This window comes from Oncorhynchus gorbuscha, linkage group LG11, assembly GCF_021184085.1.
Source record: "Oncorhynchus gorbuscha isolate QuinsamMale2020 ecotype Even-year linkage group LG11, OgorEven_v1.0, whole genome shotgun sequence".
Classification (NCBI taxonomy): Eukaryota; Metazoa; Chordata; class Actinopteri; order Salmoniformes; family Salmonidae; genus Oncorhynchus; species Oncorhynchus gorbuscha.
In genome coordinates this window covers 58,018,181-58,032,159 of record NC_060183.1, presented here as the reverse complement: position 1 = coordinate 58,032,159, position 13,979 = coordinate 58,018,181, and the positions used below count along the sequence as shown (strand labels likewise).

At 42.0% G+C, this 13,979-nt stretch overlaps 1 protein-coding gene across 1 annotated transcript in view; it reads left to right on the top strand.

Annotated features, from left to right (window-relative positions):
* The window catches only part of LOC124047689 (transmembrane protein 132C-like), a 37,265-nt gene that overhangs the window by 4,174 nt on the left and 19,112 nt on the right, over positions 1 to 13,979 (top strand). Inside the window, exon 2 of the mRNA XM_046367996.1 lies at positions 1,611 to 2,520. Coding sequence (XP_046223952.1) covers positions 1,611 to 2,520 — 910 coding nt within the window. The remainder of the gene's footprint in view (positions 1 to 1,610; positions 2,521 to 13,979) is intronic.

The following is a 13,979-nucleotide window of genomic DNA, read 5'->3' as shown; positions in this document are numbered from 1 at the left end:
CAAACTAAAATGGTCCACGCACACAAACAGCGTGCATCTTCCACCTCAGGAGGCTGAAAAAATGTGACTTGTCACCTAAAACAGTCACACACTTTTACAGATGCAAAATAGAGAGCATCCTGTCAGGCTGTATCCCCGCCTGGTACGGATTTGGGGATGCTGTCACATATTTGTTTACGTTCGTCTTTAAAATTGACAGTGTCAAATCTCCCATTAAAGCAGTTAAGGTCGTTTACAGTCAGCAATTGTATTGTTCTCTCTTTTACTCTCTCTTCCCATCATTGCATTAAGCCCTTCCCAAGCTCGTCTTAGATTGCCTGTACACAATCCATGTCTCAATTGGCTCAAAAGTCCTTCTTTAACCTGTCTTCTCCCCTTCATCTACACTGATTGAAGTGGATTTGACATCGATAAGGGATCATAGCATTCACCTGGATTCACCTGGTCAGTCTATGTCATGGAAAGAGCAAGTGGTCCTAATGTTTTGTACACTCAGTGTATAATAAGGCTGTGTATCCCATGGGCTTTCATACTGTATGTGCATTATTGAAAGCAGGATATGTATTGTGTACATCCAAAGCGCTTAAGGGTCCAACTCCTGCTGGAGCATATATTTGTCACAACATTGTCCACCAGGTCGGATGTTATACAGTTGTTGCATGTTATGTATTTAAACAACTGTTGCCATTCTCTTCTTCAACAGCAGTAATTACCGTGTAATGTAGCTACGCTGTAGTTTTCTGAAGACCACTGTGCAATGTAGGGCTCAGACAATGTACAATAGCCTGTATAATATAACAGGATTACACATATCCAGTGAAGTTGTGGCAGAAAAATACTTCCTACATACATTTGTTTCATACTTTGCCTAGTTATCGTAGTGCTCTGCTGTTAAGCTGCAAACCTGTTCTCGTTGACGTTTACAACGAAAGGGATTTGTTGTATTTGTTGTATTTGTCTTTTCCGCATGCTCCGAACTCAACTGGTGTAGACTTTACTGTGAAATGCTCGTTTACGAGCCCTTCCCAACAATGCAGATTTGAATCTAATAAAATACTCGTAAGTTAAGCTATAGACAGGGAGTACCAGTACAATGTGCAGAGGTACAAGGTATTTTAGGTAAATGTGTACATGAAGGCAGGGTAAAGTGACTAGGCATCAGGATAGGTAATAATAAGAGTAAATAAAGAACAGAGTAGCAGCAGCAAATGATGTGTTTGTGGAATGTGTATGTGTGTATGTGTTGTGTCGGTCTGCGTGTGTGTGTTATGTGTGGCTGTGTCATGATGGACTGTATAGTGAGGCAGGAGGGCATTGGGCTAGCTAGGACTTTCAGTGTGATAAGTGACTGGTGTAAATATTGGTTTTCAGCAAACCTTCCCTGAAAAGCTTAGTAATCTCTTCTAGGATTCCGCTGAATTCACTGAATAAACACGGGTCACTGTGCATTAGAATTGCTTTTTATATCCACCATTATTCAATTTTTAAACCAAATGTTCAGAAAATCCATTCTATAATAATGCTACTATATACTTTAAACAGACATACATTTGCTATGTGCTTTCTTTTTGCTCTATGCTAACAGCTGTATTTCATATCTCATCCTCTAGGTGTGCACTGCCAGGAACTGTTCAAGGACACCAAGAACCAAGCTCCCTTCCCTGTCTACCCCTCAGTTGGCTACCAGATCCTCAACGCAGACCACCTGCTGTTGAGGGACTACAGCCAGGAGCTGCTGGGGAACTCCAGCCTGCAAGCCCAGAGGCAGGCCTTCCTCATTACCAACCCTGGGGCGGGCCTCCTGCAGCCGGCCGTCAATGTCACCTTCGGCTCCCTGTCTGTGGAGAGACCCATCGGCCCAGAGCTGCTCCTTGGCAATCGCAGGATCCTCCCTGTCATCCTGGCACGCCAGGTCCTCTCCTCTGCCCCCATTATCAGGATCCTCTTTCACATGCCCAGTATGGCCAATGGAGGTGACGTTGGAGGGGGCAGGGCTGGGGAGGGGGTGGAGGTGGGTAGTGGTGGGAGGAAGGGAACGGAGGAGGGGGCCCACTGTGTGACGGCGTATGCCTTCTGTGAGACGCAGGAGGTGCGGGGGGCATGCCTGCTGTCCCCAGGGGGTTTCTGTGTTGCCCAGTTGAAGCCCGACCCGGCCTGGTTCAGCCCCACCAGCCGCTCCTCCAGCTCCAACAGCAGGGATAGACAGGGAGAGGTGCAGGGTATCCCCGTGGAGATCTACTTCCAGAGCCGACGGGACTGGACAGGCGAGTGTGTTCCCCAGGACAGCCTGCAGCATGTGGGGGTGGGGAGGGGCGGCCCAGTGGGGTCTGGTATACCCATGAGGAGGGTAGGGAGTGTCAACATCCTAAAGGCACCATCTGGAAGCCCTACGTTCCTGCGTCTGAGGTTAGGGGGAGCCGTGGTGGTCCAGACCTCATCCAAACCACTGAGGACCACCGACATGGCCACCTTCTATGTGTTCCTGTCCAGTGTGTCTGCTGTGGATAGCTTCACTCTTAGGTAAGAGTAGGGCTGCACGATATGGGAAAAAATAGAATTGTGTTTTTTTTTTAGCAAATATTGCAATTGCGATTTGACTTGCGATTTAGATCAAAACATATGGTTGAACAGTTGAAATAATAGAAATAGAATGATTTATATTAAAAAGCTAAAGTTAAAGCAGCATCGTTCTTATTTGGAACAATCTGTTGACTGCAATTGATCGAACAGAACAGCATGCAAACTTATAGTCGATCTAACAGTGAGAGGCAACTCCAGGGTTTGAGTGATGGGACGGAGCTTGGTATGTGTGGGATGCAGCCACAAGAGGAGAAAAAAAACAGAGTAAACTATAAATACTGACATTACACGCAGCGTTTGAAAATATTGCATGCGATATGAATCTCTTGCGATTTGCATATTGCATATGTCAATATTGCAATTTCTATGTGAATTCAATTAATTGTACAGCCCTAGGTAAGATCACTGCTTGGATATACTGTCTGTTCAGTCCATAGCTAGAATATCCAGGTCACAATCAGATAGTCTGATACATTAGCTGTGAAGTTTGTACATAATGGTGTTGATATGACCTTACTTTGTCTATATATTCTATTGTAAAGTTTTGTGTTGTCTAAACGTGCTGAACGTATTCTGCATTCACTGATACACTTTAACTCACTAATGGATCCATTCTACATCCTATTTGCTTAATGTGAATTTATATGTTGTGGTCGTACTAATGCATCATGACTTTTATCACTAAGTCTTACTGTGCCTTTTCTGTTACCTTGACGCATGCTACCATAATGTGTTGGCCCCTGGCTCAAAACATAAATCCATAAATAATAGAAAATTAAGAAATATGATTTATGTATGGATTATGAAAACATTCCCAGAACACATAGCAAATGTTTTCCTGTTAAAAAGATGTTCGTGTATATGAGGACAACATACTATTGTGTGTAGTCAGAAATTAGAGACAGAATGTTTTTTATTGCCATTTTAGGCCTTGTGTAAAAAGTCTATCACCATGATGAATAAGAAGGGCTCTTCTCAAAGGATAAGTTCCATGCATTTAAATTGTAACTTAAGGCCACTTGAATGGCGCCAGGGCGTGTCACCAAGGCCATGCTGTGGGACGGTTGAACGCTGGTGTGGCTGGAAGTCGTCTTGTTGTTCCGCTCCCTACACAGATTACAGACTTGTCGTGTGCCAGTCCCAGTCTACTTCACTCCCGACTGGAAGAAGTTCTGAAGGCACTCTTCCATAGACAGGGAAATAATTGGGTAATGGATTCGGCAGCCTTCATATCTTAACATCCCATTAACGTTTGAAAAGGGATCTCTGAATTTTTTTAGTTCATAAATAATGCATACATTTAATGGAGCAAGAAAACAAATAACTAACAACTGCCTGACTCCTTATGGTGAAAATTAACTTATTACGCAGGCAGCTTTATCGCGCCAAACACACAATTCAGTCTGTTTTGCAAAAGCTCTACTGGTTGCCTTGGATGCACATCACAGAGCAGAATAAAGCTGCTTTTATTGGAATGTTTTAGATCAGTATACCTTAAAGTAATTTCAATCGGCGGAAGTTTGCATTTTCCACTCTTCCACTCGTTTTGTTTGAAGAAACAGCAGAAAAGCTTCTGATACGTTGATATCTCAAAGTGTAGGGGACAAAGTAACACACCCATTTTCTCAGATAACATAGAAGATAGAATGACATAGTGAAGTCAGCACGTTCCATAATGCGAAGGACGAGCTCCTAGCAACAAAAAAAACTCTGGCCATGTTTCGCCTAGTTTTAAGAAGTGGTTTTGAGCAATGTAAGTCAAGAAAAGGACCTATAAGTGTTTTTTTTTTCGGTTGTAGAGTTGTGTTTAGTTGTTTAAGGTTCCAAATGTATGTCATTTTGTTAAGCCTTCTAGGAGCGGTTTCGCAGACACAGATGAAGCTTAATCCTAGACTAAATTGCACTTTTAAACTGGACTAACTGAAATGCCATTTCTCAGACATGGTTTAAAATAGTCTCAGACTTGGACTAGTCTAGATTTTTTTAAATCTGATTTCCAGAAGGACATTTAGAGTTCATCTAGATCTAAGTGAAGGCTTAAATTAAACCTGGCCTAGAGGCAGGTTTAACTTCTGATTAATGGATGTTGGCCCCAAGGTTGACCTTGGCAATGGAGGAAAGTGGATTACCTGGACTAAAATCTATTTCTGTGACCATTTCCATATGTACAAAGACAATTCTTGAGCCAAGGCTTTATCTAAGTCTCTTTGGGGAAGGCCCATCCCTCCTTCCCTACAAGTATTGATCCCCTTGAGGTTTTGGGGATCTGGAACCTTCCATCATGAAACAGGAGATTTGTGTGGTGCAAATGAACATAATGCATAATCGTCCACAAAGTCTGCAAGCTATATGTGAACTGAATGACAATTATACCAAGTTCCCTGATGCTGCTGACTGAGCCAACTACAAGGTAGAGTTCTATGAATATGGGAACTTCCACGGAGTCATTGGTTGTATAGATGGATATCATATTCCCATCAAGTTTCTCTCTACAGCAGATGCTGAGGAGTACAGGAATTGCAAAACTGGTTCTCAATAAATATAAAAAAGTGTGTGCAGTTCTCCAACATTGGTGCATTTTGGAAAGGTGCAACTCATAACTCAAGGATTCCTCTTTGTATGCTCAGCTTGAAGGTGGACAACATAGTGGAATCTTACTTGGTGACAGTGGGTATGCACAGTCCAACTTCTTGTTCACTCCCTATCTTCATGCAATAGGACCTGAGCAACAATGGTACAACCAAGCTCATATCCGCACCAGAGGTATATTGGAGCACATGCTTGGTGTATGGAAGAGTAATGTCCTGTGTAAGAAGCACATTACGCTTTTAACCAAGATGATGCTGCATTGTAATAATTGCAACAGCAGTGCTTCACAATTACCTCAAACAGCATGGCTGCCTAGATCCTTGCATTGAAGATGAGGATGACCCAGATGTTCCAATGGTTGAGGCAGACAATGACAGAAATGGACTAGCCTGCAGAGATTCTTTTGCTATGCAGCACTTCTCACAACAAAGATATCTCAGGTGATTGAAGCAAACCGTAGACATGGATTGGTAACAAAAAGGTTTTTAATTCACAAATGGAAATATCGGGACCCCGAACTGGTGCTGGTTTGAGAAGAACATTGGTACTGCTGCTGCTTCCTGTTTCTCTCCTCCTTCATAACCAACACAACATGAAGGATTAGCATCTTTATATCATGCTCTTCTTTTAAATACATTAGTTTGTGCTCATGAAGTTCCATGGTCAGTTTGTCATGCATTCTCACACAATCTTCCCTCCTGGCTGCTGCAGATGTAGTAGGCTGACCTTCATCCTGCATTATCTCCTCTAAGCTATGGTGATAATCTGCCTCTAGAAAATGATTGCATTGCTGCATTAGAGAACATTATTTCTTCAAGAGTTGAGTTCATTACATAATTCTTATTATGGGAGTGCAAGAGATAACTGACACATTACATGTTCCCTGGAGTCCGGGGATTGCACATGTTGAATGACTGTGTCCTACCAAATGAGGATTGGAACAGTCCCCCATCGGAACTGTCCAAATTGTCATCATCGAGGATACCTTCCAGGGGTTGCTGGCTCAACATTTCCCCCAGCTCATCTGTCTCTGTGCCTCCTGGGTGTCCATCACCAGTCTTGAAACGCTCCCTATGAGCAGTGGTACAAGATACCTTAATAGAAAATCACTCAAGTAAAAGTGAAAGTCACACAGTAAAATACTACTTGAGTAAAAGTCTAAAAGTATTCGGTTTTAAATATACTTAAGTATCAAAAGTAAGTGCAATTGCTAAAATATACTTAAGTATCAAAGTAAAAGTACAATCATTTCAAATTCCTTATAGCAGGTATTCCCAAACAATGCCGTCGGGGTAAGCCAAATAAAAATGTGATCCACATTAAAAATATATATATATTTTTAAAAATGTTACTTAAAAAATAAAAAATGAATGTCCTTCACATTTTCTAACTGTCCATTTAGTAAGGCCCGCATCCATAGAGACACACGTCAGCTCTACTTTCAAAAATGTAACCCTCCAAGATCCCCCCACAGTTCCCCAATAGCTGTCCCACAACCATTCGCCCCCCCCCCCGGAAAAAATACAATGAATTCCATTCCCCACCCCCAAGAACCCCCCAATGCACCAGCAACCAAGATAATGAAATAAAGAGAAAAAAGGAAAAGACAAGAAAACAGCAAACAACACTGCAAAAAAAGGACAAGGACAACTGAAATCATAACAGCAATGCCAACTTTAAATGTTTGTGTGCATATCTGGCACTATTACATGTATGTGCGTGTTCTTGTATGCGTTTATTTTAATGAGAGTGTGTGTATATGCATGTGTACAAACACCTGCACGGCATCAGCCTCAGGCAAACCGGCATTAGTTGTAAAAACACTGCCACTTAGTGTCATTCAAATGTACTTTTATTATTTTTTATATTGACTTTTTTTTCCTTTATCTTTTGACCATCAATCTCTCTCTCACACATCAACTCCACTCCCACTTGTCTCCAATTCCACATACCAACCCTCAGCTTCCCTCAGCCCATCCCATCTATCTCTGCTGGCCACCCACTTCGTGTTTCTACGCAACATATATCTTTCAACTATGCTATGATGTTTAATGTATCTACAGATTGTGTGTTGAAGATAAATAATTTTACTAGGAGTATTAGTATATTAGTAATTGACTGACCCGGTCTCTCCAGATCTCCAAACAGTACTATTTCTAGGGTCAATTTTAGATCAATGCTATGAATTTTCAGCCATTCCTGAACCTGAGACCAGAAACAGGCTACCTGAGGGCAATACCAAAATAAATGGACTATTGATTCTGTATCCTCACAACAAAATCTGCAGAGCTTCAATGATTTTATGCCTCAAATATTCAACATTTTGGTGGTGGCAAGAATTCTATATAATAATTTTAACTGAAAAGCACGAAGTCTTGAATCTTGTGTTGTTTTATATATCAACTCATACACCCTGTACCATGGAATCGGTACATCAAAAATCTCTTCCAGACTATTTTGCAATATGTATGTCACAGTTGTCAACATCCTGGTCCTCAAATGAAACTGGTATACTTTCCTATTTATGCTTTTTCTATTCCTCCGCCAGTTTGATCCTTTACATTGGGCAGACAGACCAGTTTCAGACCCATTTCTGGGGCAATGCTGTAATCAATTGGTTGTACTCTTGGATTGAGCAGACCTTCCCGTACCATTCTGATAACTCCATGAATATTGTAAATTGTAACTACCATTACAATTTAAAATATTATTTAAGAACAAAATACCCTTTTCAAAAATCTTTCCCATAAATACAGCTATTTTATCAACCAGCACATTTGAGTTCAGCCATCATATTTGTTGTAATATTTGTTGGATATTTTTACTGGACAGCTTTGTGACATCAAATGGACATTGGTGGTCAAGATGTGTTGGTATCTGTACTGATGGCGCAAAAGCCATGACAGGAAGACATTGTGGAGTGGTAACACGCGTGCAAGCAGTTGGGTACACTGCAGCATCCACCGAGAGGCTCCTGCTGCCACGGGAATGCCTGATATCTTGAAAGACGTTTTGGACACTACTGTGAAAATGGTTAACTTTGTTAAAGCAAGGTCCCTGAACTCTCGTGTATTTTCTGCACTATCCAATGATATGGGCAGCGACCATGTAACACTTTTACAACATACAGAAGTGCGCTGGTTATCAAGGGGCAAAGTATTGACAAAAAAATGTTTATTGAGAGATGAGCTTAAAGTTCTTTACTGACCATAATTTTCACTTGTCTGACTGCTTGCAATATAACGAGTTTTTCACACGAGTGGCCTATCTGGGTGATGTTTTTGCTTGCCTGAGTGATCTGAATCTAGGATTACAGGGACTCTCCACAACTATATTCAATGTGTGGGATAAAATTGAGGCTATGATTAAACATTTGGAGCTGTTCTCTGTCTGCATTAACAAGGACACCACCAGGTCTTTCCATCATTGTATGATTGTTTGTGTGCAAAAGAACTCAAGCTTACGGACAATGTCAAATATGATATAGTGAAGCACCTGAGTGAGCTGGGTGTGCATTTACACGGAGACTTTCCCAAAACGGACCACACAAACAACTGGATTTGTTATCCCTTTCATGCCCTGCCTCCAGTCCCCTTACCGATATCTGAACAAGCAGTTCTGTGAAAATGGAATTGAATCAGAAGCCACTACCAGATTTCTGGATATGGCTGCGCTGCGCTCAGAGTATTCTGCCTTGGCAAATCGCTCTGTTAAGACACTGATGCCCTTTGCAACCACGGACCTATTTGAGAGTGGAACCAGACGGCATCATTTTCTTTATTTTTTTTATTTACTGATGGCCCACTCCAACACTCAGACGTCTTTACAAATGAAGCATGTGTGTTTAGTGAGTCCACCAGATCAGAGCCAGTAGGGAAGACCAGGGATGTTCTCCTGATAAGTGCATGAATTGGGGCTCCCAAGTGGCGCAGGGGTCTAAGGCACTGCATCTCAGTGCTGGAGGTGTCACTAAAGACACCCTGGTTTGAATCCAGGCTGTATCACAACTAGCTGTGATTGGGACAGTATCTTACCTGAAGTTGTATTTCTGTTGATGAATCATGCTGTTATAATTGGGTGGTTTGACACAATTTGTTTCAAGAGGGTTTTTTCAGTTAGTGGTTAAAACATATACCTTTATGATTCTGGGAGTCAATTACTCAGTACTTTATTGAAGCACCTTTGGCAGCGATTACTGCCTTGAGTCTTCTTGGGTATGACTCTACAAACTTGGCACACCTGTTTTGGGGAGTTTCCCCCATTCTTCTCTGCAGATTTCTCAAGCTCTGTCAGGTTGGATGGGGAGCGTCGCGGCACAGCTATTTTCAGGTCTCTCCAGAGATGTTTGATTGGGTTCAAGTCCTGGCTCTGGCTGGGCCACTCAAGGACATTTTCAGAGACTTGTCCTGAAGCCACTCCTGTGTTGTCTTGGCTGTGTGCTTAGTCTCATTGTCCTGTTGGAAGGAGAACCTTCGCCCCAGTCTGAGGTCCTGAGCGCTCTGGAGCAGGTTTTCATCAAGGATCTCTCTGTACATTGCTCCGTTCATCTTGCCCTAGATCCTGACTTGTCTCCCAGTGCCTGACGCTGAAAAACATCCCCACAGCATGATGCTGCCAACACCATACTTCACCGTAGGGATGTTGCCAGGCTTTCTCCAGACGTGACACTTGGTATTCTTGGTTTCATCAGACCTGAAAATCTTGTATCTAATGGTCTGAAAGTCTTTAGGTGCATTTTGGCAAACTCCAAGCTGGCTGTCATGTGCCTTTTACTGAGGAGTGGCTTCCATCTGGCCACTCTACTGTAAATGCATGATTGGTGCAGTGCTGCAGAGATGGTTGTCCTTCTGGATGGTACTCCCATCGCCACAGAGGAACTCTGGAGCTCTGTCAGAGTGACCATGGGTTCTTGGTCGCCTCTCTGACCAAGGCCCTTCTCCCCCGATTGCTCAGTTTGGCCGGGTAGCCAATTCTAGGAAAAGTCATGTTGGTTTCAGACTTCTTCCATTTAAGAATGATGGAGGCTGCTGTGTTCTTTAGGACCTTTAAAGCTGAAGAAATGTTTTAGTACACTTCCACAGATCTGTGCCTTAACCTCACTAGGGGACGTGGGTAGCGTCCCACCTGGCTAACATCCAGTGAAATTGCAGAGCGCCAAATTAAAAAACAGAAATACTCATTATAAAAATTCATAAAACATACAAGTGTTGTACATCGGTTTAAAGACTAACTTCTTGTTAATCCAACCATTTCAAAAAGGCTTTACGGAGAAAGCATACCATGCGATTATCTGAGAACAGCGCCCAGCAGACAAATCATTACAAACAGTTACCAACCAAGTAGAGGAGTTACACAAGTCAGAAATAACAATACAATTAATCACTTACCGTTGATGATCTTCTTATGGTTGCACTCACAAGACTCCCATTTACTCAATAAATGTTTGTTTTGTTTGATAAAGTTCCTCTTTATATCCAAAAGCCTCTGTTTTGTTCGTGCGTTTTGTTCAGTAATCCACAGGCTCAAATGCAGTCACAACAGGCAGATGAAAAATCCAATTAATATCCGCAAAGTTCGTAGAAACATGTCAAACTATGTTTATAATCAATCCTCAGGTTGTTTTTAGCCTAAATAATCAATAATATTTCAACTGGGCAATAATGTCATCAATATAAAAGGTAAACAAAAAAGGCTCGCTCTCAGTCGTGCACATGAAAAATCTATGGGATACTGTAGGGTCCAGTCATTCAGAGTGGTCTTACTCCCTCATTTTTCAGCATACAAGCCTGAAACAATTTCTAAAGACAGTTGACATCTTGTGGAAACCATAGGAAGTGCAATTTGAGTCCTAAATCAATTGATACTGCAATGGCGTTCATTAGAAAACTACAAACATGCAAAATTCCCACTTCCTGGATGGATTTGTCTCAGGTTTTCGCCTGCCAAATAAGTTCTGTTATACTCACAGACATTATTTTACAATATTTGGACACTTTAGATTGTTGTCTATCAGATCTACCAATTATATGCATTTCCTAGCTTTTGGGCCTGAGTAGCAGGCAGTTTACTTTGGGCACGCTTTTCATCCAGAGGTGAAAATAGTGCCCCTTACCCTAGTTAACACAATCCTGTCTCAGAGCTCTACGGACAATTCCTTCGACTTCATGGCTTTGTTTTTGCTCTGACATGCACTGTCAACTGTGGGACCTTATACAGACAGGGGCGTGCCTTTCCAAAACATTTCCAATCAATTGAATTTACAACAGATAGACTCCAATCAAGTTGTAGAAACATCTCAAGAATGATCAATTGAAACAGGATGCACCTGAGCTCAATTTCAAGTCTCATAGCAAAGGGTTCAAATAGTTATGTAAATAAGGTATTTCTGTTTTTTTATTTCTATACATTTGCAAAATTATATAAACCTGTTTTCTCTTTGTCGTTATGGGGCATTGTGTGTAGATTGATGAGGAAAAACATTAATTTAATACATTTTTTAATAAGGCTGTAACGTATTAAAATGTGGAAGAAGTTGAGGGGTCTGAATACTTTCCAAATGCACTGTAAATACACCTTATGGAACAGCGGGGACTGTGAAGAGACACACACACAGGTACAGACACAAATACACACATTGTAATATTGTTGTACGGTGGAATTCTACATTTTTGTATTGTAGATATTTGGTGGTGTATGATATGATACTGTTCTTTTTATGTGTGATGTAAGTGCGTTAATGTGTTTGGACCACAGGAAGAGTAACTGCTGCCTTGGCAGTAGCTAATGGGGACCCCTAATAAATAAATAAAAATATACAAAACTGACCTGGACTAGCATTGAGGAGACTTTGGTGAAAGACTCTTAAACTCTCATGGCCTTGATATTATATTTATTTGAGAGAATAATCTCTATGCCCCCTGAACTTCCCAAATTCATTGACCCACTACAGATGCTTTTAGGCCTCTGTGCTTGAGGCCCATTGTAAATCATAGCCCCATACTGAGATTTAGAAAGGGGATGGGACTGAGCCCCGTGTTTAAGGCCATGTGCAGGCTGGCCCGGCCTGGCCTGGCTTGGTTTGGCTCAGAGATGAGTGATTCTTCCTGGGGGAAAATCCATGCTCTACTTCACTCCTCCAGGCCCAATATTGAGTACAAACCCCCAGGTTTATGGCAGATAATCCCTGTCCTGATTGAAAATGACTCGAGAGGTTAACCCTTTAGTTGAGAGATGATCTGACCATGGCTCCATTACTGCCTCCTGGACTTTAATGTGAGTTTGTGTGTGTGCATGCGGCCATATGTGAGTGAGTGTGTGCATGTGTGTTTGACGGTGGTCCCAGTCCCACAGTCATTGGAACAAGGCTCTCAATTACAGTAAGCATCTTTGCTGCTCTACCTCAGAGCCAGAGCTCTGTCCAAAATGGCCATCCCTGTCAGTCTTTCTTTCTATGAAAACTCCCACTGTACAATATCAGCATATACAGCATATATCAGCATATAATATTACACTTAAAATGACTTGTGGGGAGTAAAAAAGGGACTGCTGTATGGCTGTTCATTTTACACAAGTAATTTAATTTGCACCATAGTATTGCGGGTAATTTAAGGACATTTCAGGCAGCCCTGTCTTTTGCCTGAACAAATGTGATTGGTTGGTCCAAACAAATTAATACTTTGTCAAATTCAGGTGAGGGGATGATAACTTTGTGTATTTTGAAAAGTGGTATTTTGATGATGAGTTTGTGCTGTGCCTGAGAGGAGGTTCAGGAGGTCTCCGACCGGCATTTTATTTAGCTGATAGCCTGTTGGCAGTTCCCAACTAAATATATTGTAAAGCTGTGAGATGTGAAGGTAGTAGATGAAGAGGGGAACTGTAAAAGATTATGAATTATATGATGATGAGTTGACTTTGAGAAAGTCACACAGACAAGTTTCGCTTCATATTCCCCCTTTTCAACGTCATCTCAGGCAAGGATTTATTTAATCAACCTCCTCTTTGACTTTTATTTTCCTTTCCCCTTCCTGATCTCATACTTGGACTGTTTACTAATCCAGCCAGGCTGAAAATAGACTGTTGTCATCAGGCTTTGCCCCCTCATCGCTATAGTCCTCCTCAGGCAAATTAGTCACTGTTGGTCTGAATCACTTCTCATTCCTGATACTGGCCCATTAAATTGAGATAAAAAGAAGGTCCTCATTTATCATAGCAGGAGTAACGATATGTTTGGTTGGTGGATTGCTTGGCTCTAATGTTGGCCTTGCCTCAGTGAACCTAGCTGAGAGTGATTTAGTCTGGCTCCTGACCCAGAACTCCCTCCAGATCTGCCTGGGTTAGTATTGATCAGACTGTCAGCTGTCACTGAGCACCAGTCTCTGTGTGTATGACTGAATCACGCGCACCAGCTGTCAGATGGGACAAGGGGTGTGTGTGTGTGTGTGTGTGTGTGTGTGTGTGTGTGTGTGTGTGTGTGTGTGTGTGTGTGTGTGTGTGTGTGTGTGTGTGTGTGTGTGTGTGTGTGTGTGTGTGTGTGTGTGTGTGTGTGTGTGTGTGTGTGTGTGTGTGTGTGTGTGTGTGTGTGTGTGTGTGTGTGCGCGTGTATGTCTAATCCACTGCACTGAAATCTCTGTTATTATATTTATAAAGCTTACTTGTCGGTGTGCGTGTATGTGTGGAGATTAAGAGTTGTCTGTCTGGATGCGTGGTGGGACTTTAAGCCACTGGGTTATCACTTAATAGTGACTCTAATTATTCTGATGTTGTCCCCCCATCATCATCATCTAAATGTTGTCCCCCCATCATCATCATCT